At 36.7% G+C, this 24,334-nt stretch overlaps 5 protein-coding genes and 1 long non-coding RNA gene across 10 annotated transcripts; 3 read left to right on the top strand and 3 right to left on the bottom strand.

Annotated features, from left to right (window-relative positions):
- Positions 1-6,485, top strand: LOC140968606 (protein HLB1-like). The gene is made up of 14 exons (XM_073429622.1): positions 1-553; positions 1,867-1,989; positions 2,468-2,537; positions 2,761-2,874; positions 3,284-3,367; positions 3,602-3,652; positions 3,865-3,894; positions 4,054-4,116; positions 4,229-4,294; positions 4,435-4,563; positions 5,182-5,217; positions 5,321-5,440; positions 5,901-6,086; positions 6,191-6,485. The coding sequence occupies exons 1-14, from the start codon at positions 99-101 to the stop codon at positions 6,299-6,301; spliced, it is 1,638 nt and encodes a 545-aa protein (XP_073285723.1). The 5' UTR covers positions 1-98; the 3' UTR covers positions 6,302-6,485.
- A 351-nt stretch (positions 6,486-6,836) lies between these two features.
- On the top strand, positions 6,837-9,255 carry LOC140968498 (uncharacterized). The gene is made up of 3 exons (XM_073429485.1): positions 6,837-7,288; positions 8,004-8,337; positions 8,816-9,255. Exons 1-3 carry the CDS (start codon positions 6,908-6,910, stop codon positions 9,007-9,009), a joined length of 909 nt encoding a protein of 302 aa, XP_073285586.1. The 5' UTR covers positions 6,837-6,907; the 3' UTR covers positions 9,010-9,255.
- Positions 9,256-9,780: 525 nt separating this feature from the next.
- LOC140968499 (uncharacterized) lies at positions 9,781-12,197 on the top strand. Of its 2 annotated transcripts, none has more exons than XM_073429487.1 (6): positions 9,781-10,076; positions 10,272-10,478; positions 10,575-10,654; positions 11,373-11,448; positions 11,519-11,629; positions 11,713-12,197. In XM_073429487.1, exons 1-6 carry the CDS (start codon positions 9,960-9,962, stop codon positions 11,731-11,733), a joined length of 612 nt encoding a protein of 203 aa, XP_073285588.1. In that variant the 5' UTR covers positions 9,781-9,959; the 3' UTR covers positions 11,734-12,197. The 2 variants fall into 2 exon arrangements, with proteins under 2 accessions (XP_073285588.1, XP_073285587.1); XM_073429486.1 differs by having other exon boundaries at positions 9,782-10,076; positions 11,708-12,197.
- LOC140968501 (uncharacterized) lies at positions 10,918-11,412 on the bottom strand. The gene is made up of 2 exons (XR_012173784.1): positions 11,264-11,412; positions 10,918-11,180 (listed from the first exon to the last, which is right to left on the bottom strand). It is a non-coding gene; the product is annotated as an uncharacterized lncRNA (long non-coding RNA).
- Positions 12,198-12,682: 485 nt separating the features above from the next.
- On the bottom strand, positions 12,683-17,369 carry LOC140968513 (N(6)-adenosine-methyltransferase MT-A70-like). Of its 4 annotated transcripts, none has more exons than XM_073429510.1 (8): positions 16,219-17,369; positions 15,782-15,880; positions 15,586-15,669; positions 15,147-15,502; positions 14,693-14,909; positions 14,388-14,467; positions 13,376-13,518; positions 12,683-12,972 (listed from the first exon to the last, which is right to left on the bottom strand). In XM_073429510.1, exons 1-8 carry the CDS (start codon positions 17,302-17,304, stop codon positions 12,965-12,967), a joined length of 2,073 nt encoding a protein of 690 aa, XP_073285611.1. In that variant the 5' UTR covers positions 17,305-17,369; the 3' UTR covers positions 12,683-12,964. The 4 variants fall into 4 exon arrangements, with proteins under 4 accessions (XP_073285611.1, XP_073285609.1, XP_073285610.1 ...); XM_073429508.1 differs by having other exon boundaries at positions 13,290-13,518; XM_073429509.1 differs by lacking the exon at positions 12,683-12,972 and adding an exon at positions 13,038-13,289.
- Positions 17,370-17,764: 395 nt separating this feature from the next.
- On the bottom strand, positions 17,765-21,884 carry LOC140968470 (oligopeptide transporter 7-like). The gene is made up of 7 exons (XM_073429428.1): positions 21,821-21,884; positions 21,206-21,702; positions 21,034-21,131; positions 19,694-20,263; positions 19,291-19,546; positions 19,016-19,198; positions 17,765-18,523 (listed from the first exon to the last, which is right to left on the bottom strand). Exons 1-7 carry the CDS (start codon positions 21,858-21,860, stop codon positions 17,915-17,917), a joined length of 2,253 nt encoding a protein of 750 aa, XP_073285529.1. The 5' UTR covers positions 21,861-21,884; the 3' UTR covers positions 17,765-17,914.
- Between the last annotated feature and the right edge of the window lie 2,450 nt (positions 21,885-24,334).

Genomic DNA, 24,334 nt, shown 5'->3' on the forward strand with positions numbered 1-24,334 from the left:
TATGAACCACAAACAAGACATAACATAAGAATCCTTCCAGATTGAAGAGAAGTAAGCTTTGAAGAAGAACAGATCTGAGGCATCCAATTTCAAAACACATGTCTTCGAAAGATTATCAATCGGAATTACAAAATGGAGAACCCCATCCCGAAGCTGCTGTTGCACCGCTATCCTCCGATACTCTAATTACTCCCGAACCACCGTCTTCCGATCCCGAAGCTACTGATGCACCACCTGCATCCAGTACGGAATCCATAGCCTCACCTCCATCCTCCGATCCCGAAGCTACTGATGCACCGCCTGCCGCTGAGCCAGATCCCCATCTCGTCAATGCTCAACCAGTCAATACGGAAGCATCACCGGAAGAAGAAATTTCGTCAGAGTTGAGTGATGTTGACTCGCGTGCTGTGCAATCTAACGAAACTACGGGGAATGAAGCGAAGCTGACTAAGGCAGAGGGGAATAGGACCTTCACTATGCGGGAATTGTTGAATGAATTGAAAAATGGAGATCTAAAGAACGAGGACGCAAGAGAGGTCGATACTCCTCATAGGTCTGGTCTGTCAGTTTCAGGAAAAGAAATAATGATTCATTTTTGTTTGATCAATTCAGGAGATCATTTACTGAATTCGATTGAATTAATTTAAGCAAATTAATCAGAAGTCCGTGGACTTGAGGCTTATGGTGTTTTGGGATTTAGAAGTTCATTGCTTCAATGCAATTCTTGGAATTTTTCTTTTGATAAAAAAAAATCTGATCCAGGATTAATGAGACGTGAAGAAGAGCCGCAATGCAGTAGTTTTAGATCATAGTTCTTGAAAAAAAAATGAATATCGACGATTTGGCATGTTAAACTAAAACTCCACAAGTACAATCTAATCACCATGTCATACATATATGTTTACGGAAAAGGCATACTTGATTGGGCACAATTAAAGTGTATACATCAGTACTTGTTTGCGAGGACATATGTTTTTGTTGCTGATTAGGTTACAGCTGCAGAAAGTTAGTGTCTTTGTTATCTGAATCAGTTTTCTCTGCATTGATGTCACTGTCTCTTTTGTATGTCCTTATCTCTAATATCTTTTCAATAATCAGATCAGTATATGATGAGTGAATCTCCGTAAAGAGCAGAGTTTGTGTTGTGTTCATGCACCCCATTGTTAACTAAACTTTAATTCCTTCTGGTCCGTGTGTTTGCTGCATGGCATTGGATGTTATTACGTTTGAACATCATAACAATGGAATCTTGCTGCAACCGTAATGTTTCTCATGTGCTACATGCAGCCTTTTCCCAGTCCTTGTTTTCACATTTGATTTGTCTGCTCTTTTTTTGCATCATTTATCTTATTTTGTCAGATATCTTGTCTGTGAAGCTGAATAGATTTTCTTGTTTGCGAAAATGGTGGTATTAAGTGACCACCAAGCCCCATTTCCCTCTATATGATTCCTTCTCTTTAATAGTACATATTCTGTAATTTTATTTTTATATGAATATATTGTGTCGGTTTAACCTTGTTTCATCAAAAATTTTCTTATGTTTATTTTTTCTGGTAATAATCCAATGTATATGTATATATCACATGTTTTTTAAAAATTTAATATGAAAAATTAATATGGTTATTAATTAGTTGAAATAAGTATTTTAGAAAATTGTAGGAAAAATTCAAAATATTGAACTAAGATTGTTATTTATATAAGGGTATTCTAGGAAGAACCACATAAACACAGCGAGAGACCAAGATGGTTATTATGTGGTGCTCTTCCATAATAATAGTAATAGATAACGGGGACTCTCCGTCATTATTTTAATTTACTGTGCGAATAAGCTGACTATTGTTTGTGTGGCTTCGTATGTTGTTTCAGTGAACCGATTTCGGAGCAGCAAATTGAACAGAATACTGCTGCTATGGAGTTGATTAATAGTGTTACTGGTCTTGATGAAGAAGGTAGATCTCGTCAAAAGGTTCTTACATTTGCTGCGAGAAGGTAGTTGCAAATTTTTTGGACCACATTATTTAGCGAATTTCAGTTCACATATTACTTCATTTTCTTCCTTTCTTTATGATGTTAATAAGTCACTTATACTGGCTTAAGATTTGGCTCTATTTCCTTGCTGATACGGATTGCGTTACTGAAATCTGTATTCTTTTTGTAATTGCACCAGATCCTACATCACAACATTTTAGTAGCTGCAAAGAACTGCCTTCTTACTGTATTTGATTTTTAGTTTTTGACCTCCCTGTGAAATACACAGTCATTTATTTTGGGTTTATGCCCATATATTCATTGTACATGTTTATTGATTTTTGAATATGAGTAATTAGTTACTTGAAATGTATCATAAATATTCACAATCATGAGATTATCATCGCTATAGCCATCATCGAAGCATTGTTCTCCTTTGGAACCCTTTCAGTGACACAGGCTGCATATTTCGCTTACACTATTGGGAATTTATTTGCAGATATGCTGGTGCGCTGGAGAGAAATCCAGAGGATTATGATGCTTTGTACAATTGGGCACTGGTTCTTCAGGTCCGATTGTCTAAATTAGATGTATCTAAAATGGTTAAAAGCTTGTTTTTTTCTTATTTAATTTGTTTTGGCAGCAGGAAATAACTGAGACAGATACATTTGAACTGTATTAAGTCACATTGAAAATCTATCAATAGTAATAACATGGATAGTTACATGCGTGAAGTTCCATCCTCTTATAGCTGTTAATGTTTGAATAGTTTGAACTCTGTTGTGCATGTAGGAAAGTGCCGATAATGTCAGTCCAGAATCCAGTTCTCCTTCTAAGGATGCTTTACTTGAAGAGGCGTGTAAAAAGTACGAGGAGGCTACCCGTCTCTGCCCTACGCTAAATGATGTATGTATCAACAGATGTAGTTTTCTGTTATTTTTTTGCATCCGGCCATTTAGGCGTCGTTGATTGTTAAAATAGAAAGAAAAATCTTGCGGTTTCATTTGGTTTCAAGAATTATGGTGAGCCCTGTTTTACAATAAGATATGTGATTGTTGACAAGAATGCGCGAGTGCAATGCAAATATTTTCTACTAGAATTTTCATCTTCATGCTGGCCTTCTAAGCACTTGAATCTTTTAGTTGAAACATGACTCAGATGGGAAGTTCTATCTTGATGTCATGTTTTATATTTGCTATGGTTGATCTGTTTAAGCTGTTCACACATTGTTTATTCCAGTTTCTTTTGTAGATATTTTTTAATAAGAGATGTCCTATTTTAATTAAAGATTTTTAAATCTTGACAATGATATTAGGCTTATTATAACTGGGCTATAGCAATCTCTGATCGGGCAAAGATGCGTGGCCGTACAAAGGAAGCCGAAGAACTTTGGAAACAGGTTGAATCCTTTTAAAAAAAATTCGATAATGCTATATGATTCTATAATGTGTATATAAATTGATTAGCATGTTCCTTGTATAAACTTTGACTTGAGTAGGCATCATGTGCTGGTGAATCTACTTTGCGATCTTTTCTGACCATAGTGAACGTCAAATTTACATACCAAGACATTTGTGCCACCCATACAAGTAATAAATAGTTATAAAATTTCCTTTTGTTCTTAAATTTTCAGGCTACGAAAAATTATGAAAAGGCAGTCCGACTCAATTGGAACAGTCCCCAGGTAATTTTTGAGTTTATTAATCAAATTAAAAGTTACCTTGAATCACTCTATAGGTTCAGATGATGAAACAAATGAATTGTGGTCCTCAAGCTGCTTATTTAACATCCAAGATCTCCACATTATTTTTTTACCTTTTTAATCTAACGTGTAGCTCTGCTGTTTTTTATAATACTATTTTACTAATCTTATCTAATCTTCTGATAAATTTTCAGGCGCTTAACAATTGGGGACTTGCTTTGCAGGTACTTAAGAACTGTATATATTTTTTAAGAACCTCTTTCATATTTTGATGTTTTTTATTACTGTTGTAAGATTATATCTGGATATCTAGTTTGCATTTTAATGCTTGTTTGTGCCTGAAACTCTTTCCCTTTCATTTATACGTCAAATCCATGTTTCAGGAACTGAGTGCCATCGTTCCTGCTCGTGAAAAACAGACCATAGTGAAAACTGCTATTAGTAAGGTATGAACTTCACTTGGCTCTGTAGGAGTGCCTTAATGGTATTGTTAAACATTTTTTTGCATTTGATTCCCTTTCTTATGATAACCTAATGCCTTTCATCTGTGAAAAGCAGTTCCGTGCTGCGATTCGGTTGCAGTTTGATTTCCACCGGGCAATTTACAATTTGGGAACTGTCCTGGTTAGTTAACCACTTGCCTTGTCCTTCGTGACGTGGCAGCACTTTAGCATTATCTTCATATTATTACTTTACCCTAGTGATCATAATGTGATTTATGGACTGATTATATGACTCATGCTGATATGTTGTCCAATTTGCAGTATGGATTAGCAGAGGATATTTCAAGAACTGGAGGTCACGTTAGTGCAAAGGAGGTCACCCCTGATGAGTTATATTGCCAGTCTGCTATCTACATTGCAGCTGCACATGCACTGAAACCTAATTACTCAGTATGCACGTTCTTTTTGAACCGCATCTCGTTTAAGCATTATTTTACCTTTTCAAATCTATCATTTTTTTTTTTGTTATTGTTATGTTGCTTGAATGCTGCCCCTAAATTATATCCAAAAGTTTTTACTGTAATTACTATATTTTTTTGTTCAACAAATTTATCCATCTTCAGGACAATCCTTTGCATCACTCCCTTGAACTCTGACTATTCTTCTCTAGTATTCTTTCACAGGATTCTACCCTCGCCAGGGCCTTCTCTTTTATGAATTTATTTTTCACATGTCCATTCTTTCCATCTGCTCAGTTTTCCATCTTGTTAAAATAAGTTATTTACTTTCTGCTTTTGCTAAAAAATGGACATTCACTGAGATTAAAAAGGAGTTTCTTTCCTGTAATGCGTCTGTACATCTCACTGAATTCAATGTTAACCCCAACAAGAAATTTTAAAACCCAATCAACATCCAAACTTTTTGTGGTGGGTACAATCATCCACATATTTTCCACTCATAATTACTTAAAGGATTAAGTCTTAGCAAATTCTTTTTAAACTTTTGAAAATATTTTTTGGACATTATCCGTGCCTTGGTGAGTTTTAAAATATCTGTGATGTCAAACAGGTTTACACTAGTGCATTGAAGCTTGTACGCTCTATGGTAAGTATGCTGGTTTCTCAACTTTTGTTATCATTTACTTTCATTATTACACTTTGTGCTATATGCGGATAGAGAATCTGAATATCTGGAATTTGTTTTTCAGCTGCCTCTACCATATCTTAAGGTTGGATATCTGACTGCACCACCTGTGGGTATTCCAGTTGCACCTCATGGTGATTGGAAACGTACTCAGTTTGTACTAAATCATGAAGGGCTCCAACAGGTGTGGTTGATGGTTGTCAATTTTGTTTTCTTCTCGATCATTTAAATTTTGTCAACTGTTAGGTTCGATCTGTGATTGAGTATATAAGTAATCCAAGTATTTCAAAGCATTCTATTTTCAACTCAGAATTAACCCCCCCTCGCCAATTTCTATAAAACCTTGCAACCGCTCCACTAATTTTATTAATTAGCCTGTGCATAGGAACTTTAATATCTTTAGCTCAACAACTTGAATTGGTTAACTTCTTAGTGGTGGTTTTACTTTTGATTTTATCTTGTTTATTTGTGGCAATAGAATGGTAGTCTTTAACTAATGTTCATTTTGTTGTATTTTCAATTTAATATATCATGTTGGAAATAATAAGTCCGGATTCAAATTAATACGGGAGAACATCATTTGAGGTTTCAACAAATTTATTATTATTTTAGTTTTGATTGTAATTATCATTTGCAAATTTCAGATGATCAACCTGGATCAGAGGCAATCCTCACCAAGCCTTTCATCAAAATCAGCAGATTCACCTATTAGCAAACCTGCAATAAAAGTGAATGTCGCTGATATAGTCTGTGTATCAGCTTGTGCTGATTTAACCTTGCCACCTGGTGCAGGCCTCTGCATCGAAACAATTGATGAACCAGTTTTCTTGGTATATCTTCCTTTTTAACGCTTTCGGAGAACATGTCTTACTTCTGTATCGGTTTGTATGAAGCTTTCTGGTGTCTAAATTATCTTTTCAATTTTGTTGGGCAGGTTAGTGATTCTCGGGAATCTTTGGAGGGGTGGATTGATGCTATTCGACTAGTTTACACAATTTTTGCACGGGGAAAGAGTGATGTTTTGGCAGGTGTAATAACTGGGTAATTCAGGTGGCTGGTTCGAAATATTTTCTCGGAGACCTTGCGCTTTAGAAACCAGAGAGCTTGTTGTTCCAGGAGACTTGTATATTTATTGATGATAGTTTATAAAATGAGGTTTATGATTGGCGTTTGTCGTGCCCATTTTATTGAATGTAAAACTTCTAAAAATCATAAAAAAAAAAATTAAATACATACGTGCAACATTTTTTTAAAAATCATTGAGAGGATTTCTTCTATATACAAGAGTTGAATTCGTTTATTTCTTTTATCACCACCTTTGTACGTTATCATTTAGATACTTGACAAAAATTAGTATATAGTTTTTTCCTGATTTGTTTTATCTTATAGAGCAACCTCTTAATCTTATTATATTTATTGTAAATGAAATTTGAAAGTTTAAAAAAAAAAAAAACAACAAATTTTACTCTCACTAATCTTATGGAGATATAAGATTCAAGAAGGAAACTGTGAACATGAGATTGGAATTTATTTTGGATTTACTATATGATAATTATTATTTATTCAAGTAAAGTACTACAAATAATACGAAACGTCGAATGATATCGAACACTTTATATCTTCCGATCCTTTTTCCAACGCACATCCCACCATGAAAACCGCAGTAATCACAATCCCTCCGCCAACCTACTGGAGAGCTCTGCTCCAAGACAGATTTTACTTCACCCCCTCAGTCATCAACCAAACGCTTTTGTCAATTTCGAGACCAGTCATGACCATGAAATGCAGCAGAAACGGCGCCCCAGAAAGTGAAAATAGGGAGAGTTTGAAGGATTTGCTGTCTGATATGGTGGATGATAGAGTGGACCTACTGCTGAACAAGGAAGAAAATCGGCTTTTGTTGGAAGGACTCGAGCAAGCCTCGCAGAGGGTCGAAAGGGCTAAGAGAGAGCTTGCTGATATTGAGAAGCAAGAAATCGAGGCCAGAATTATGGACGACTATGTCAAGCAGCTAGAATCAAGAGCTTCCGAGGTTTGAAATTACAATGCTATTGTTGACGTGTTTCAGGGTCGAAAATTTAACTTTTTCTGAAAATTCACAAAAATGATTGGAAATTTTTAGGAAAGAAAAGAAATAATATAGCAAAAACACTGCTTTAATTGAAGTTGGGTTCACTAAAATGATTTCTCTGATAGCATGAATTAGAAAGAAAATAGGCATCTGTTAGATGCATTGAATATCGATAATACCGAAATCATGCGGCTACTCTTTTACGGGGCTTGTCAAAATTGCACAAGTACTTGATTTCATGTGTCTGGCCTCCAAGCGGGGAACAATACAGGCTTCTTCTGCCAATGCATGTATGATAAAGCCTTCCTCATGACAAATGAACCATGGTTATTTTGACAGTTCTGGTCACCGAAATATGATTGAGTAGAGTAATTAGTTTTTAGACTGAAGCATCGGTGGTATAAAATATGTTCTAACCTCAACTAAACGCGAGTTAATAATGGTTCTTTACTAGACACTTATGTAGTTTGAATAATTCCAGCTGAGCAGAGCCAACCATACCCATTTACGCCAATGAGTTGAACTAATTGTGTGTGGCTTAACATTGCTGCTTGCTGACTGATATAATAACAATTGAAGATTGCAGAATTCAAGAAATAACCCATTTACTCTGACGAGTTGATCTAATTGTGTGTGGCTTAAAACTACTGCTTGCTGACTGATATAACAATTGAAGATTGCAGAATGCCAGAAAGAAATATTGGAAGCGAGATTGATGGTGGAAGAAGCAGAGTGTTCGTTGACAGAACAAGGCAAGGTTGACTCAGCCAAAGATAAGGAGAGACTGGAATCTGTTAAAGCTGCATCAATCGCTGCTTTTACTGGCATTCTTGCGCAACTTCCCATTTCGGTAACTCGGGTTGGTAGCAGCCCACAGCTGATTCTTCCTCTGGCAATCACCTTTGTTAGTTGTGCACTTTTTGGAGTAACTTTCCGCTATGCTATCAGAAGAGACTTGGACAGTTTTCATCTAAAATCAGGGACAGCTGCTGCCTTTGGCTTGGTCAAAGGTAATACACAGCACTTGCTATATAAATTGGCATGAGTCATGATGCAAGTACAAAAATGGAAAACAGAGACACTACAGTCACGGTTTTTCAACACTGAAGGAATGAACCCCCCTATAAAATGAGAAAGTGATGAGATTTTGATCCAGATCCCAAAAGTCCTCACTTAATAATATTGGATATATGTGAAATTCTTACAATTGTTCATTCATAAGATTCAATTTGAGGGGATGAATTTAAAATCTCTATATATCAAAAGCATTCAAACAACTTGAATGGATTTGAAATTCTCAGTTTCTAATAACTTTATTCTAAGATAACCTAAGAACAGTCTAAATTGTATGCGACCATAGTGTCCATATCCTACACAACAGGAACTCTCCTAACTCAAAATCATCGAAGGATGTTTGGGAGTGAATATAAATTAACTTATGAAGGTGACATTGAATGTGTTAACTCCGTGATTTTATCCTCGATGCAGGCCTAGGTGCGGTGGAAGGTGGACCCCCATTGGAGCTAGATGCAAGCAGCATTTTGTCACACGCTTTTGATGGTGCTGTATACATTTCTGAAAGCCTTTTGATTTTTTCATTTGCTGGAGTAGCCCTAGATTTCTGCATCAATGTGGGAATTCTGAGTCCATTTCCAATTGATAAATCAGTTCCAAGGACATAACATAGGAAGCAAGAACATTTCCTCTTTGTTTTGATACTCCTGTTTAGGGGAGCATGTGCTGAATCTTGCATTAATTGGATTGCCTGTTATAGTGAAGATTCTACTGCCGAGGTTGGTTTTCTAATTGAAAGTCTACTGACTTACGAACCATGTAAGGACAAATTTGTTAAGTAGGTTTCTTGAAGTTAAGATTTCAAGATTGGTGTGGGGGCTATGAATGGCAATATCATATGGTTATTACGAGAACTTCCCGTCGCATACTCAACAGTTTCGATCCATATTTTATGTGTTGCAATACCCTTACTTCGCGTGCTATTACCTCTCGCCAATCCTTTTTTAAGCACTCTCAATCCATATTTTATGTATTTAAATAATTTTTCTAATTTTTCAAAAGAACACGTTCATTCTATTGTTTATTTTTTTTTCTGTTACACCTGTCATATTATTATATATGTATATACTATATAACTCAATAAAAATCAAATAAAAACAAATGTTTTTGCCTTTAATTTTAAATCTATTATTGTTCCTTTATGGTCAATATTAAATGCATCAATATCTGATGTGTTCTTCTTTGATTACCTAAAATGGTCTTGCTAAAATAATATGAATATTATTTTATCTCTTGAATTTTTTTTATTTGTAAGTAATATATTAAATCTTAATAGTATTAAAATATATACATTATTAATTGTAATAAATTTATATAGAATGGTTAAGTGTCACTATATCATATAAAATACCTCTATTTTTAAGGATACGAAGAGAACCAAACCAACCAACCAACCAACCAAAGCTGAGCCCCCACTGCTATATTTTGCACAGTTTTCAAATACTTTCTGATTGCAATTCTCATAATACTAATCAATTAAGAAATTAAAGAATCTAATCAGCAACTAGCCCTCCGATCATCACCCTCGCCGAACATTGGATGCCACCGCCGTTGACCAATGGTCCCTCTCACCTCCACTGCGTCTCATGCAGCTTCCATTTCGCTAAAACCCAGTTTTATACCATCCCTCAAACCTCGTTATACCAGATATAATCAACTCAAAGTACTCAGACAGGTATGTGTGGTATTCTAGCGGAAAAAAGATACGTGCTTTAACTTCATTAGATTAGAAGTATGTGGGCTCTTTGGTTTGTTATGATTTAGTGACAAATCCCTTCTAGAACTTGTGGGCATACGTCTATGACATAATTATTAGCGGAAGAATAAAGGGTTTTATTTCTGAAGTTATTTTATTTACTGTTCTGATTAGAGGAGGTTAAGGGGTGGGAAGTGCAAAGCGGAGTTCTGGGCTGACTCGCCGGTGGCCATGGCAATTGGCGCGTGTATCCTTAACTCTCTGATTTTTCCGGTGGCTCCCTCACCGGATGATGCGGAAGCAGAATCACTTATTGACTCAGCCGACGCGAGGTTTGCTGTGATGGGAATCATTAGCTTCATTCCTTATTTCAATTGGATGGTATTAATTTTGTAACTTATTAGTGATTCGGTGATTGTATCGATTTACTTGTTTTTCGTATATATTTATTATATGCTTGTTCTTATGCTCGTGTAGAGTTGGGTGTTTGCTTGGTTGGATACTGGGAATCGACGCTATGCAGTCTATGCTCTTGTCTATTTAGCTCCTTACTTGAGGTTTCACCCTTTCACTCTTTGTTTTCTTGAGTGAATCTTATGTGCTTCTCTTGTGTGGAGACATGGAATGGAAATGGGAAAGTTATCTCCTTGACTGTTCATTATAGATGTAGTGAAGAACCAAAACATGATTTGAGAATATTGCTGTGAAATGGTGTTGGGAGATAAATCAAGGTGCATTTCCAATTATAGTTATCAAACATTGGAAGTTTTAATTCGATGTATTTTACTAGGAAGTGGTCAGAAATGAGAATGAGGCTTGCATATTCTTTGAAGAAATATTATTGTACTTCAAAGAGCTTACAATCATTTGATGCATAAAATGTCTTAATTTGTTTGACGTTCTTGAAATGCAGAGATGGTGAAATCGTATGGCTTCAGTAAATATGTTACTCTGGATCGACACTGATGAAGAGCTTCAATTGTCCTTGTTCTATATTTGTTACAGAACATTTGTTAATACCAAGGCATTTTTAGCATTCATATGACTTGTCTACAAGTTGCTTCATTAGTTGGCTTGGCTTGACTTAAAATTATGGAGCATGGATATGAGACGTGTCAGAGAATCGGAACCGACTTGGATGTTACGTGAAAGAAATAAAAGAAAACTAAAATTATTTAGAATGTGTTTATTAAGATCACATTATTGTACCGGTATTTGAATAGTATTATTAATTTATTATCATTGAAATACATATATAATCTTTTTGTGCCGTAGGCCAAATTTATCAATATCTCCAGAGGAGAGCTGGCTGCCGATTGGTAGCATTCTTCTTTGTATCGCTCACATTCAGGTATACGACTTTTAAATCTGACTCATTGTTTTAACACCTTTATGTTATTATTTATTTTGTTTGTTGGCAGCTCGAAGCAAGTATTAAAAATGGAGATCTTCAGGGCTTCCAGTTATTTAATGAAGCAGCAAAACGTGTTTCATCTCTTACGCATAAGAAGAATGACATGAACTATGAAGAGGTACAACACAGACAAATATATAAGGATCTTGGTTAATCTTTCATTGGTTTGAACTCTTTAACTTTTTGTTTCGTAAAGGATAGAAAAAAAGGCCGCCGCCATAATCTATCATCAGCATCCGAAAATTTTAGAAATCAGATAAAGGGTTGGAATGATCCCCAGAAACTTGTTCAAGATGATCAACACTCGAGTGAAGATGAAGAGTACGATGAATGAACAAAATATCTCATCGTTTTATGAATCTATCATGCATTGGCGTCACTCAAGCGTGGTTGAATGGAGTGGCTACTAACTCTAGTTGTTCCGTTTAGAAGGTATTATATTGGGTTTCGTTCTGCCATTGGACTTATGAAGTAGCAAGTTCTAATCCCATTTTTATGAGTTTTGTTTTATGTTAGCCGAAAGTGTCAACTAGCGTTGGAAAACTTAGTAGTCCGGTCTAACACGAGAAAATCCTGTGTCTAAAAGCCCGTCCAATTGAATTCACTGGTTAACCAGGCGGGGATTGTTGAATATATGTGAACTCTACATATTTATTAATAGTATGTTGTAAATACATTTTCACGAATACAGAATGTGAATCTATGTACCAGTATACCTTTTTTTTTAGGGCATTTATTAGTATTTCTTTGTTTCTCTTCACACAAAATAAAAATATTATTGAAAAATGCAAAATTTACAAATATCTTTCAAATTTCATCTTTATTTAATTTGTTCAGAAGATGGATGTACATACGGAGAATATTTGTGATTAAAATATTTTAATTCAAATGGAGTACTAAGTATGATTATATAAATATTTTAAAACGAGCCGCGTTTCCGTTCGAGTGTTGTTTTTTTTTTTTTGCAATTCACGGAGTTGGAATTTGGTTAAATTTGGTAGAACTTGAAACTGACTACAAATACATAATATTAATGATGAATCAGTCATTCAGGTTTCGATATTTAGAGTTTAATAAAAATATTATGCACCAAATATTTTGTGGGAATGCGATAACATGAAATTACAATAATTGCAACCATTAATTGAGATAGAATAACAAATTAAATAAATAAGACAATGGCAATGGTAACATAGATTCCAAGAAACCTATACATGACTCCAGTTCAGTATATGACAAGAACTTATTTTATGATTGGCAAAGACAATTTTGCGTTAAATCAAGTAAAAAAACACCGAGGCCTTTGTCTCGCAGTTTTCATACAACAGGTTAGCCCTCATACAATATTTTGAGACTCGGTGTGGGTTCATTTTCCAGGATTCAATGGGTAAAATAAGTAAGGATCAATTACAATTAATCAATACTTCAAATGCTCGGAATCCGGACCTGAATGTTAATCACCTGAATTGGAATGTGAACAGAAGTGTCAGCAATAAGCAAAAATTCGAGAGAACTGGAATGGGATATCTTGAAATCCTGTATATAAATGTAGAAATGGACTCCATATTTATAGATAGATTTGAACCCGAGACAGATAACAACCCCACTAATTCCATATTTCATGGACACTAAACGTCCATTGCCCAACAACCATGCATTAGCCATGCTATTTATATCCTCCAAACTGAATTATAAATCTTATAAACATGAATTTTTGAGCCTATCCTAATTAAAACACCAAAACATTGCACAAAAATAGCAGCAGTATCTTCTTAAACCTGCATTCGGATCATGCAACGGAGTTAGGTTACTGTTTCCCCATCCACAATCATTGCCTTTGATTCTAATGATGATTTGTTTTCACCTTCAACGACTTCCATGGCCATTGCCGTTCTTGGTGGCGATGATGGCTGCACCTCCACGTCCGGGTAAGCAGCCTTGAATCTTGCTCGCAACCCTTCATCTACTAACCGGACACCTTGCAACTGATTCCCAAGCGATAACCACCTGAAAACAGCACATTAACGAGACATGTGAACAGTCTTTTTCGAATCTGACATAGAATGATCGAAGGTGGCAATCTGGCACTTGTAACATTGTTGATATTTTCCAATTTTGGGGCAACATTGTAATCGCATGAATCAGTCACCATAAAAAGAGTGAATAAAACATATGCAGAACGTATCAGAGTTACCAACAAGAACGGAACAAAAACTTTTCACTCAAGGAAAATATGGAAAACGCTTTCTTACTTTAACCCAAGACTGAAGAAATAACAACTAATTTATATAATTAACCATGTTGAATATAGACTTTGAACCATTGAAAGAATGCATAATTATGTGTATTTGAAGATATTGTCTTGTGAGGCTTCAAGATCTCAACCATTAAGTACACATTCAGGGCATGGGCATATGTAAGATAGAAATATTATACAAGATGTCCATTTTTTGTACTTTGCTGGTGTTTGGCCCAGTTATACCATTCATTGTGATGTCAATTAGATACACTAATGTATCAGAGTCTTCGACAACTGAACTTGAAACTTAGACCAAACGAACCCACTGAGGATGTGGATAAATGGGCTTTTGCTTCTTCATCAAACCATTAAAAGGTTGTCCTAAAGTGTCTGGAGAAACTTCCGTATATGGAATGATTAAAAGCGTTTTCTAGAAAAAGAATAGTTATAGAATAATGGGTTCAAAATACGCCTTGTTCATTTCTTTGAAGATATGGATGGTGTCACAGAGCAACTTATGCTTAAGTGCATGGAATAAATTCTGTAGGGGATTTCGTCAAAACGACACAAAATATCACCAACTGTTAAGTTCAACAGCTGAAATTATAAAAAATGAAGGATCATCAAGAAAATATACCCAGCCTGTACATTGTGCATCCTTGCAAACAACTCCAGCTTTCTAGTTCTCGGACTAATTCTTTCTAGCATAGCATACATCTATAACACATCAGGTAAATATATTAGGCATACATATATAAGAAAGTCAGATTATTTGGCTCAGAATAACTATTATGAGCAAAGTTGAAGCTATTTTGGGTTGATTTATAGCAAGCATGGTCCGGCATCCAGAATGTGGATAACTATTCCAAGCATATATCAAAATCAGAGACATATTTCGTTAGATTCTTAATTTCCCATATGAAGGAAGACAAAGCCACTGACCTCGTCTGGTTTGCGACTTGTTTCACGTACTTCAGCAACAATGACATCAGTATCAATATTCCTATTCACTTCAGGATTCCCTTTCACCCCAACAAGGCAATGCTCCTTGCTGTGGTTCAGCCAGTGGCCTGTACGACCTGTTCTGATGATCCGCTGAAGTTGATTGGTCTTTACCCAGATGATCTCCTCTACACGCTTGTACCCCCAAAGTTCCAAACTTCAGAAACAGAATTGAACAGAGGTTTAATCAACATCAGTTACTACGGTGTCAAAATTTTCCATAAGAAAAAGATCAGTTTTAGAGGTGTTTTCATTGTTGAAGGTAAATATCACATCATAATCTAATTATTTCTAATGGTAAATAAAAAATATTCACCAAACGAATAAATTATGGTCATCATAACAAAATTTTCCATTTAAAATTACATAAGCATAAACAGAAAAGGTAAAATACCATTCACGTCCAAGCTCCATAGCACGGCCTGTTACCCAAAGGAATATCAGACCATCAGTCTGTAAAGCAGGAACATTCAGAGTGCGCATTTCGTCATCAGCCATTGTCCCATAGGGCAATTCCATGTGAATATCCCATGGAGGATCAGCCATTATAACTCCAAATTGCCCTAAAATATCCATTCTAAAGGAGCGTATGTCACAGTTAATCCACTGCGGTTCTCCAAGCTCTACTTCCGAGCAATAATGAGCACTCTGAGGCTTCAATGGCTTGTTCAGAGGTAACGTAGATTGTCCCATCATCATGTGTGATACATCTGGAGTTGAGTCGAGCTCATAATGGACATATTTACACGTCTACTATCATGCGCCAATGTGAGAACTGTGATCGAACTAAATAAATACTTGAAAGTATTAAAAAGATGTGATGTATAATTTACCTTCATGTGACGACAAGTGTCGAGGAATGAACAGTCTCCCAAATTTACATCAGTATGTGAAGCAATTATTCGTCGGAAATGAACCTAAATCAATTACAAGATTTGCTACAACCATGACATCAAGGTTTTTTGGATTTTTATACTGAACAAGTCATATACATGTGCTAAATTCATAAATGACGGACATTATACTAACCTTCTCACAAGCAACGTACATACCAGATTGGTGTCGGCAATCTTCTTTTGTCAATGCTGAACAGTACTCCTTTACTTGAGAACCGCCTTTGCTTTTGAACTAAAGAATTCAAGAGCAACACCATTCAGTCAACAGTATATAAAGATTTAATTATTCCATATGGGCAATAAAGCATCCCAGATAGAGTGATGAGAAGAATGGAGCCATATTTTTATACTATCTGGGAAGAGAAATCTAGAGATTATTAAATAACAATAAAAGAGAATAACTTTAAAGTATTCAGCTGATTGTTGGCGTCCAGAACTAATTTAAACCCATCATAAACACAGTTAGTTAAATACACTAAGCATGAAGGAAACAAAAACAAAATCCTTTTTGGTAGCATTAGGAAGAAAGTGAACATGATTAATTTGTTATCCATCTTTCTCAACACATACTTTAGCAGCCACCGCAGTTTCTTTGGCAGTTGGTCTGTGAATAAGGTTCAAAAGCTCCTCCCCCGTCTTAGACTTCTGCATTTCCTTAAAACTTTTCTTATTCAATAAAGCTTCAAGATCCTTCATATCCTCCTCCTCGGTCCTCGGTTTCAACCCAAGGTTATTTGATCCCCCACTTTGAAGAACACTTGGATTCACTGGGGGCTGCCTATGCATTGGGGGCGGTATCCCCACACCTCTCGGTACACCCCCTATCATCCCCATCCCTCTCGCGCCACCACCTCTCGGTCCCATCATCATCGGTCCCCCAACCCACACATCCGGAACTCCCCTTCCCATACCAAAACCCCCTCGGCCACTCATAATCTCCCCATTTTTCGTGGTTTCCATGACTCTATTCCCATCATTAGAATTCCCGTCGTTCATCTGCTTAGTTTCAGGCAACTCTTTCAAAAGCCTAGTCCTATCGATGTTCATAACCATTACTCCAGACTTCCCACTCACCACAAACTCATCCAAGTCCACACAACCATTATCCTCGGCCATCGACCTCAAGGCCATCTCCACCGCCAGAATTGGCCCGGACTCCCCACCCAACTCCCTCAGAGCCACCTTCTCAGCTAAACTAGCCGACGAATCATTCTCCAACTTTCTCAACAATGTGGACGAATCAATTGGAGTAAAGGGAACCCTCTCAAGCAAGTACACAGCCACCATTGACCTAACAACCGAAAGCGAACCACCGCTCTCCTCGATCAAAGCCCGCTCATTCTCTTTAGGCGAGGGCTTCCAAAGAGAGGCAGGGGCGGGGAGTTTTGAGTTCTCCCAGGGGACGTGGGGTTTGCTAAAATTGGGGTTGGCCGGGAGGATTTGGCTGAGGGGAGTGAAGGGCTTGTTGCTGAAAGTGGATACGGATTTGAGAGAGATATCGAGAGAAGAAACGATGTCGGGAACAACACTTTGAAGGGAGGAGATGATGTGCAGCTGGGCGGCGTGGAGGGTGTCGATGCGGGATTCGAGCCGCTGCCTCATAACCTTTATAGATGAAATCGAATCTTCTGTGGCTTCCGAAGATGGAATCTCCATCGCCTTCCACTGTCCAGTGAAGGGTTCTTCCGAGGTTTTGAGTCGATTAATAATTCTACAGAACCAGGTTGGATTTAATCGTTCATTCTTAAAACAACAAAATTATTATATTATAATACATGAATTATAAATTTTTATAAATAAAATAATTCAATATATATTTTATTTTTCTAGTTTTTTTTTAAAGAAAAATAGATCAAGATTTTTTTTTTATTACAACAAGGGGAGGGATCGAACTCTGACAGTTAGCTAATCTGATGAGGGTGAGACCAATGGGCTACAAGCCTGGTCTCAAGATTTTTCAAGAACAAGAGAATAATAAACAATATAGGTTGGACACTTCTACAAAACCCGATCCATTTCAGTGTGTCTCATAGGTTATAGTTCATCAAACACGAATGTTCAAGTCTGAGACTAGATCTCCGGTATCAAAATTTGTTTGGTATTTATTTTTCTGGATGTTGTTTCTTATTTAAACTGCTTTCGCAATGACAGTACTAAAATGATGAATCTTGATGTATCTTTCTGTGTCTACAAAATGTGAATTTAAATTGATAAATGCAGACTTTATAATTCACAGCTTTGTTGATCAACTCTCCCCCCTTGAATGCTAATATACAACGGGACACCCTTCGAAAACTATCCCTTTTGCTGTAGGGCATGCTGCGTAGGGGCACCCGTCAAGATCATTCCCCCACCAATCAAGTTCAATGTTCTCAAGTCCCAAGCACATGTACAACACAACTCCCATGAAGGCCAATCCAGCGTCCAATGCTCCCGAAAGAACGTAATTGTGTCGTCGCCACAAGTCTGGCCTGTATCTGTACACTACATAACCTGATAAAAAACCCACAATTATCCAGGTTGTGTAATTCACAGATGTTGCCGGAGGCATGCTCCCGGTAGCACCAATCAAGACAGGCATGTTAATGAGTCGGATCCATTCATGATTCGGAAAGGTTTTTGTTCCCAACCAGACCAACAATGGAGCTATGGCTCCACCGAGGAAAAACCAGTTAACCATTTTGTATGTCCCTTGGTCTCCAAAGACCTTTCGAGGGCCGACCAATCCCCATATCACAGAAGCATCGTAGAACACATGGTCACCGGGGCAAGTCCACACAATGTTAGTAGACTTGTCACATATGCTTGGAATGGCATCCATTAGCCACCATGCTGTTCCCAAGTACACAAAAGCAGCTATAATGGTGCCCACAACCTACAAAAACGTTATTTATGCTCAGTTAACATACATTTGAACATAATGAAACCATCAATACAACAAATATAAAGTGGAGAATTTGTCTTTGTAATAGTTGAAAATAAATGCGTAATTCAAGTCTTTTCAATCCTATAGTCACGACAATGCTTAGTTATATAGATAACTGTACAAGCTATGAGGATGATACCTCTCCTACGATACCAACAACTCGATCCCCTATGAACAATTGCTAATTCAATTTTTGAGATCAAAGAAGTGCCTCGGCTCTATTAATGTACCGACTAATATCTGACTTTTGACACTGTGCTAAAAGATAGTTGGAGGTAAGGGTGGAAATAAAGTTTTTAAAATGGGTCCGAAGGTCCAAGCATCGAATTTGATTTTTGTTCTGCATAAGCAGCCGCATATATCGAAGGAGATTGGAGAGGACTGCTACCGCTACTCAGCCCCTCTGAATTCACCACTACACACAATTTTGGATCATATTACCTGTGCCATGAACATAGTTCTCGGTGGGATCTTCATGTAATGTCCAAGTTTGAAGTCTTGAAGAAAAGTAATAGCTTGTTTCATACTTATGTAACCATAAACTTTGAAGCACATGTTGGCAACCGGATATCCAGGATATATGCACCCAATTATGTACTCGGTTATGATGTTCAAGCCGGGTGACTGTCATTTTTGCAAAAAAAGTCTGCCTCTATAAGTTGCAAAAATTTACTCCAAAAGGTTCAATAAATGCTAGGAAAAGAAAGAAGACTAGCCTGGTTGGTGATAGCAGTAATAATCCCGATTGGTAGGGTAAAGAAAATGGCGATTACGCAGGCTAGGATGACTCCCCACCATGGAAGCTGAAGTTGTTCAATGTAGTATTCACAGGCAAAGATAGTTAAAGCTATATTTGCCACAAGAATGCACCAAAACCACCATTCGGGTACTTGCCTATACTTGTTCATCAGTTTTGTGTGTACGTCCATTTTGTTTTCTTTAAAGCTTGATCTGCTTTGTTCCAATATTTCCCTAAAATAATGCAATCCATGATTCGTTATCCGTATGATATTAATAGATGAAATCTCTCCATAATTCATTGATTTGTGGAAAAAGGTTGAGCAAAGTTGGTTCGATTATAGTAACATAGCGCATTATTGGCCATCGAATATTAAGTACCTTCCATGGAACAGAAGCACATGGACAACTGTAGCGCTGAGTGCAGCAAATCCAACACCATATGTCATGGCAAAAAAAGTGCTGAGATGAAGAGGGCCTAGGCGAATATACGCCCCCGTGTCCAAATGGAAATTTGAGTCGATTATGTTAGATATGTTGTACACTTGACCGGACGAGGTGAAGAGACCATCGGAGAATATTGGGAAGGTTTTGGCATCATAAATGTTGAACCAATAGCTAAGGGGAGTCACAACATACAAAACAAAGAAGTAGCCAACAGCAATATTGGCTGTGGCAAACCATGGGCTTGCTAGTGGACTTCCAAGATATGATGGAATAGTGGACCAATCGAGCCCGATAGCTCCTATTCCGAGTCCTTGTAGACCCGACCCAAGTTGTTGGGCTAGAACTGATTGTGGAAAGATCCAACATATCCATGAGAGGGAAGTTAGCATCTCAAACAAATAGCCAGGGAATATGTAGTAAGCAAAACTGCAGATGAATGCTATGATGAAGAATTGAGTTCGAGTTATGCCCCCCTTAGGTCGTTCTTCGATCTCATGAAGAGCCCTGTCGCCATATTAAAATTTAGAATCAGATCATTCTCCAACCATTTCAGAAAATTTCAGTAAATTTAAATAGTTATTTGCGGGATGATTACATTTTGACGTGGTGCACACGAACCCTCCGGGTCTCATTGATGGTGCACCTTTTAGTCATGTCGGATTTGGACAAAAAAATAGTGTATTTGGATTTCATTTGTTATGTCTTTAAAAAGTTAGATGAAAAAAATTGGTATTTAAATACATTTTGAATTACAATACATTTGAATCAGTATAGGTCATACCGTGTAACTAGAATTTGATGAAAAATGGTGTCAAATTATGTATGTCTACGTTTTGAATCATATGTGAAACTCACGAAAATAAGAAAAACATATTTTAAATTTTAAAAATATAAAACAAATTTTCAGTGAAAACTCACAAATATATTTTCATAAACAAGTTTTAAAGTCATGTATGGATGTAAGGATTTAATTAGCTAGGGGCAGACAACTTGCTGAAAAAGATCTAAAATTTTAAATATCAAATGAGATCTATTTTTAAAGTGCAATTGAGATCTCTTATCACAATTACTTATATATAACTATTAAATTTTAGAGCAGTGAATTCGAAAACTCGTGTCAAAAAACATCCAAATTAATTATTAAAATGAATTCAAACCTTGATTTATAGATTTGAAATGAAGTAATCCAAATACAACCTAGCTGACCATATGCTTAGTTTCTTGAATATGTAAGAGCAAAATAGAAAGAAAATGAATGCAGGACATAAACTCACCTGAAGAGTGAAACTTGCACCAAATTGGCTGGCCACCACATGGCTGCTGGTTCCACCAGATACCTTCTAAATATGCCAGCCCATCCAAATCCCAGTACCTACCGTTCAAACCCAACCATGCAACTCATCATATCTTCTAATTCAACATATAACTAATTATATATATAATTACCTGTGTTGTGATGACAACAATGAGGGAAACAAAGAAGGTGAGGTGCTGCTTATAAAACACCTTGACAGCAGTCACAACATGGATGGCATACACTGTTCCGGCCCCGGAATTAGCAAATATGGTGATAAGGACATGCTCCTTCATGTTGAACGGCCCCGGATTCAGCGTGAATTCCCATCTCTTCCCTTTGAAGAACACGCGACTCGTGATCTTTGCAGCCATCAGTTGGCCTAAAGGCACCACAGCAATCTGAGCTGAGATGGCCGTGATGGATAATGGCTCCTTTCTGTACCAGAAAAACTGGTTAAGGAATGATAAAAGAACACAAGAAAGCGTGCCCAAGAACCACATTCTGAAAGTGAGAACTGGGAGGGCAGGGTCATCTGTTGTTGATACCGTGAGGGCCACTTGTGGGATTGGCGAGTTTTCTTCTTCCGATTCTGAGTGTTGATACAAGCTGGATGAAGGGTCGTCGTTGTTTTCCTCATTTCTTGATGCTGCAAGTTACAAGATTCTTTGTTAAATTTCTTCAAGAACATGTGTCCAGGATTATTATTATTATTATCATTATATTCCTAGCTCAACTGTCACAAAGAATCGAAAAAAGAAACTTACTTATGAGAGGATCAGTGATTTGGTCGGACAACTCTTCCATTTTTCGTTGAATTCTTGAAAGGGATAATTGTTCACATCGAAAAATGACTAAAATTGTCAAAATAAACATAGAGATAACGGGCTTATAAGACTGAATATAATCAAAAAATGACCGGAAAAAAAAATCCCCTTTTTTCATATTTTCAGATATTGGTAATCAACCATTAAATGTTATTTAACAATAAATTGATTACAGTCCAATACTTTGTATTCGATATTACAAACATTATGATATAAAGTAACTACTATTGATTTCATGATTAAAACATGCATTTAAATTAATTTCGATAACGATATCTCTAATATAATATTTTCTTTTGTACGGGAAGTCAATATGATGTTATGAAAACTTTACATTTGCTTTTTTTGTAATAATAATATGAGGAGTTGTTGATGTCTGCTTAGTGTTATTTGGGTATATGGTGAAAATGTCGTCGTTCTTACAACTTGAATATAAAATGCCACTAAAAAATTCTCACTTGTATCGTCCATTTCTCTGAGTGAATGCATCACAAAATATATATTTTTTCCTTGCGAAAATATAGTAAAATAAATATTTTTTTTATTATCCTTGATGTTAGATGAATCCCATATATATATTAAAAGAACATCGAAATCCTGGTTTTGCATTTATTGAACCAATAATTAATTCATCGAGATCATGATAAGCGGATCCGTCTCTCGTAATTTATACCAAAAACCAAAATGAATGCATTCGTCTTACTGAAAGGCAAGGGTCGCTGTTAAATCAGGAGGCCCAACTGCATTAGGGGGTTCATTTTTTTACTTTTTATTTTTTAAAAAGTGATGTTTCCCACTTAGGAATTTACTTGATTGATTAATTAATATAAACATGATTTGTACTAGAAAAGTGTGATTGATTTTCTTAAAAACGTAAAAAAAACAAAAAAAACAAAAAAAAACAAAGCAATGTACGTGTTGTATGTATATAATATGTATACACACGGATGAAAAAGATGTTGGATAAATGAATAAGAAGAGTTGTGAATAGAAAAGGGAGTGGGAGTTGTTGTCCCACATTGAGGAAATAACAATATGAAGTCTTCCTTATAAACTTTTAGTTTGAAATAAAGGTTTGGGTCTCAAGGGGACTCGAAGTTTTTAGACGAGAGAAGACGCTAGTAGACTATGTCTCGATGTATTGAAAACATACGCGCATGCCCGCCAAGCGCGGCGTGGTGCGGTCTTCGACCAATTTTATTTTTTTTAGACCAAATTTATTTGGAAATTAAATTTTTCTGAATGCACAACAGTGTGCATGGTGCTGCAGGCTCTCGGACAGAGCTGGGCGCGCGGCCGCGCAGCTTCTCGCACAGGCGCGGCGCTTGCTGCACGCAGACAAAACGCTGCGCGCGCGGCCTGAATGCACAACAGTGTGCATGGTGCTGCAGGCTCTCGGACAGAGCTGGGCGCGCGGCCGCGCAGCTTCTCGCACAGGCGCGGCGCTTGCTGCACGCAGACAAAACGCTGCGCGCGGCCGCGCGCGCAGCGCTGGTTCTGGATAAATGCGCGCCCCTTGGCTATGATGGCATCAGTTCTTGGCTGTTTTTGGCCCAACCAATCTATCTCTTGACTAGAATTGTGTCTCTTCGAAGCATCCGGTTTGGAGAAACGTGTCTTTTCAACGCAACCGATGATCATCTATAAATAATCCCTCCAACCATTGTCCAAGGTTGCTGAATCTTTTGCTTCATCTCCTCTTCTCATATTGTTGCATCATTTTTCGAAAAAATACTTCAAAGCTCTACATATTTTGTTGTTCGCTGTGTTCAAGAGTTTGAGTGCTGCATTCTCTTGATTGAAATCGTTGTAAATTGGGGACGATTGCTTGTAATGTATAGCACTTTCATACGGGCAATTTCGTCTTGCGGAGAAAGGATCTTCTTTGACTCGACTTGATCTTATTGTTGCTGCGTTTTGTTCGTGATTCAAGTTGATGTGATTTGCTCGTGTTTAAAGACTTCCAACATATCCAGGGTAATATCTATCAATTAAAAGATTAATTTTATGAGTTCGATATTTCTTACCAATATTTATATTTTAGAAATTCTATTCTTTTTAACAATTTAAGTACTTGAATTGAATTTTAAAGAATATATGTTATTCGTTAATTTGATGACATTTATTAGATAGAACCAATAAATATGCTCAAAAAATATATATATATTATGTGTAACATACTTGCATTTGTTGAACTTGTGAATTATTGAGAAACACAATATCGATGAAGTTGAACCAGTAGTCATAATCCAAAATATATACTGCGTAATTTACCTTGGCTTCAATCATAATTATTCAAAGCTCTTTTGCCGCACTATCAGCCGGGGATGCACAGGTCAACTCCATAAATTACGTACACTCGAAAGCATAAAAACTATTTTTACTCCATGTGTGTCTCGCTGTAAATAGTACATTATCCGATAGTTGCCTTATTTTCTCGCTAAATTTTTTGAC

The sequence above is a fragment of the Primulina huaijiensis genome, unplaced genomic scaffold (assembly GCF_012295235.1).
Source record: "Primulina huaijiensis isolate GDHJ02 unplaced genomic scaffold, ASM1229523v2 scaffold37281, whole genome shotgun sequence".
Taxonomy (NCBI): Eukaryota; Viridiplantae; Streptophyta; class Magnoliopsida; order Lamiales; family Gesneriaceae; genus Primulina; species Primulina huaijiensis.

Coding starts and splice junctions, on each gene's coding strand:
- LOC140968470 (XM_073429428.1), bottom strand. CDS start 21,860: ATGGAAGAGTTGTCCGACCAAATCACTGATCCTCTCATAA. Junction 21,703..21,820: donor AATCACTGATCCTCTCATAA/GTAAGTTTCTTT, acceptor TGTAACTTGCAG/CATCAAGAAATGAGGAAAAC. Junction 20,264..21,033: donor GTGCAAGTTTCACTCTTCAG/GTGAGTTTATGT, acceptor ATATGGCGACAG/GGCTCTTCATGAGATCGAAG.
- LOC140968606 (XM_073429622.1), top strand. CDS start 99: ATGTCTTCGAAAGATTATCAATCGGAATTACAAAATGGAGAACCCCAT. Junction 4,117..4,228: donor TGAAAACTGCTATTAGTAAG/GTATGAACTTCA, acceptor TGTGAAAAGCAG/TTCCGTGCTGCGATTCGGTT. Junction 6,087..6,190: donor TTGATGAACCAGTTTTCTTG/GTATATCTTCCT, acceptor TTTGTTGGGCAG/GTTAGTGATTCTCGGGAATC.
- LOC140968513 (XM_073429508.1), bottom strand. CDS start 17,304: ATGGAGATTCCATCTTCGGAAGCCACAGAAGATTCGATTTCATCTATA. Junction 14,468..14,692: donor CAAGTCGCAAACCAGACGAG/GTCAGTGGCTTT, acceptor GATGTGTTATAG/ATGTATGCTATGCTAGAAAG. Junction 13,519..14,387: donor ATGCACAATGTACAGGCTGG/GTATATTTTCTT, acceptor TGCTGTTTTCAG/GTGGTTATCGCTTGGGAATC.
- LOC140968498 (XM_073429485.1), top strand. CDS start 6,908: ATGAAAACCGCAGTAATCACAATCCCTCCGCCAACCTACTGGAGAGCT. Junction 7,289..8,003: donor TAGAATCAAGAGCTTCCGAG/GTTTGAAATTAC, acceptor TAACAATTGAAG/ATTGCAGAATGCCAGAAAGA. Junction 8,338..8,815: donor TGCCTTTGGCTTGGTCAAAG/GTAATACACAGC, acceptor TCCTCGATGCAG/GCCTAGGTGCGGTGGAAGGT.
- LOC140968499 (XM_073429486.1), top strand. CDS start 9,960: ATGGTCCCTCTCACCTCCACTGCGTCTCATGCAGCTTCCATTTCGCTA. Junction 10,077..10,271: donor AACTCAAAGTACTCAGACAG/GTATGTGTGGTA, acceptor TGTTCTGATTAG/AGGAGGTTAAGGGGTGGGAA. Junction 11,449..11,518: donor TTTGTATCGCTCACATTCAG/GTATACGACTTT, acceptor GTTTGTTGGCAG/CTCGAAGCAAGTATTAAAAA.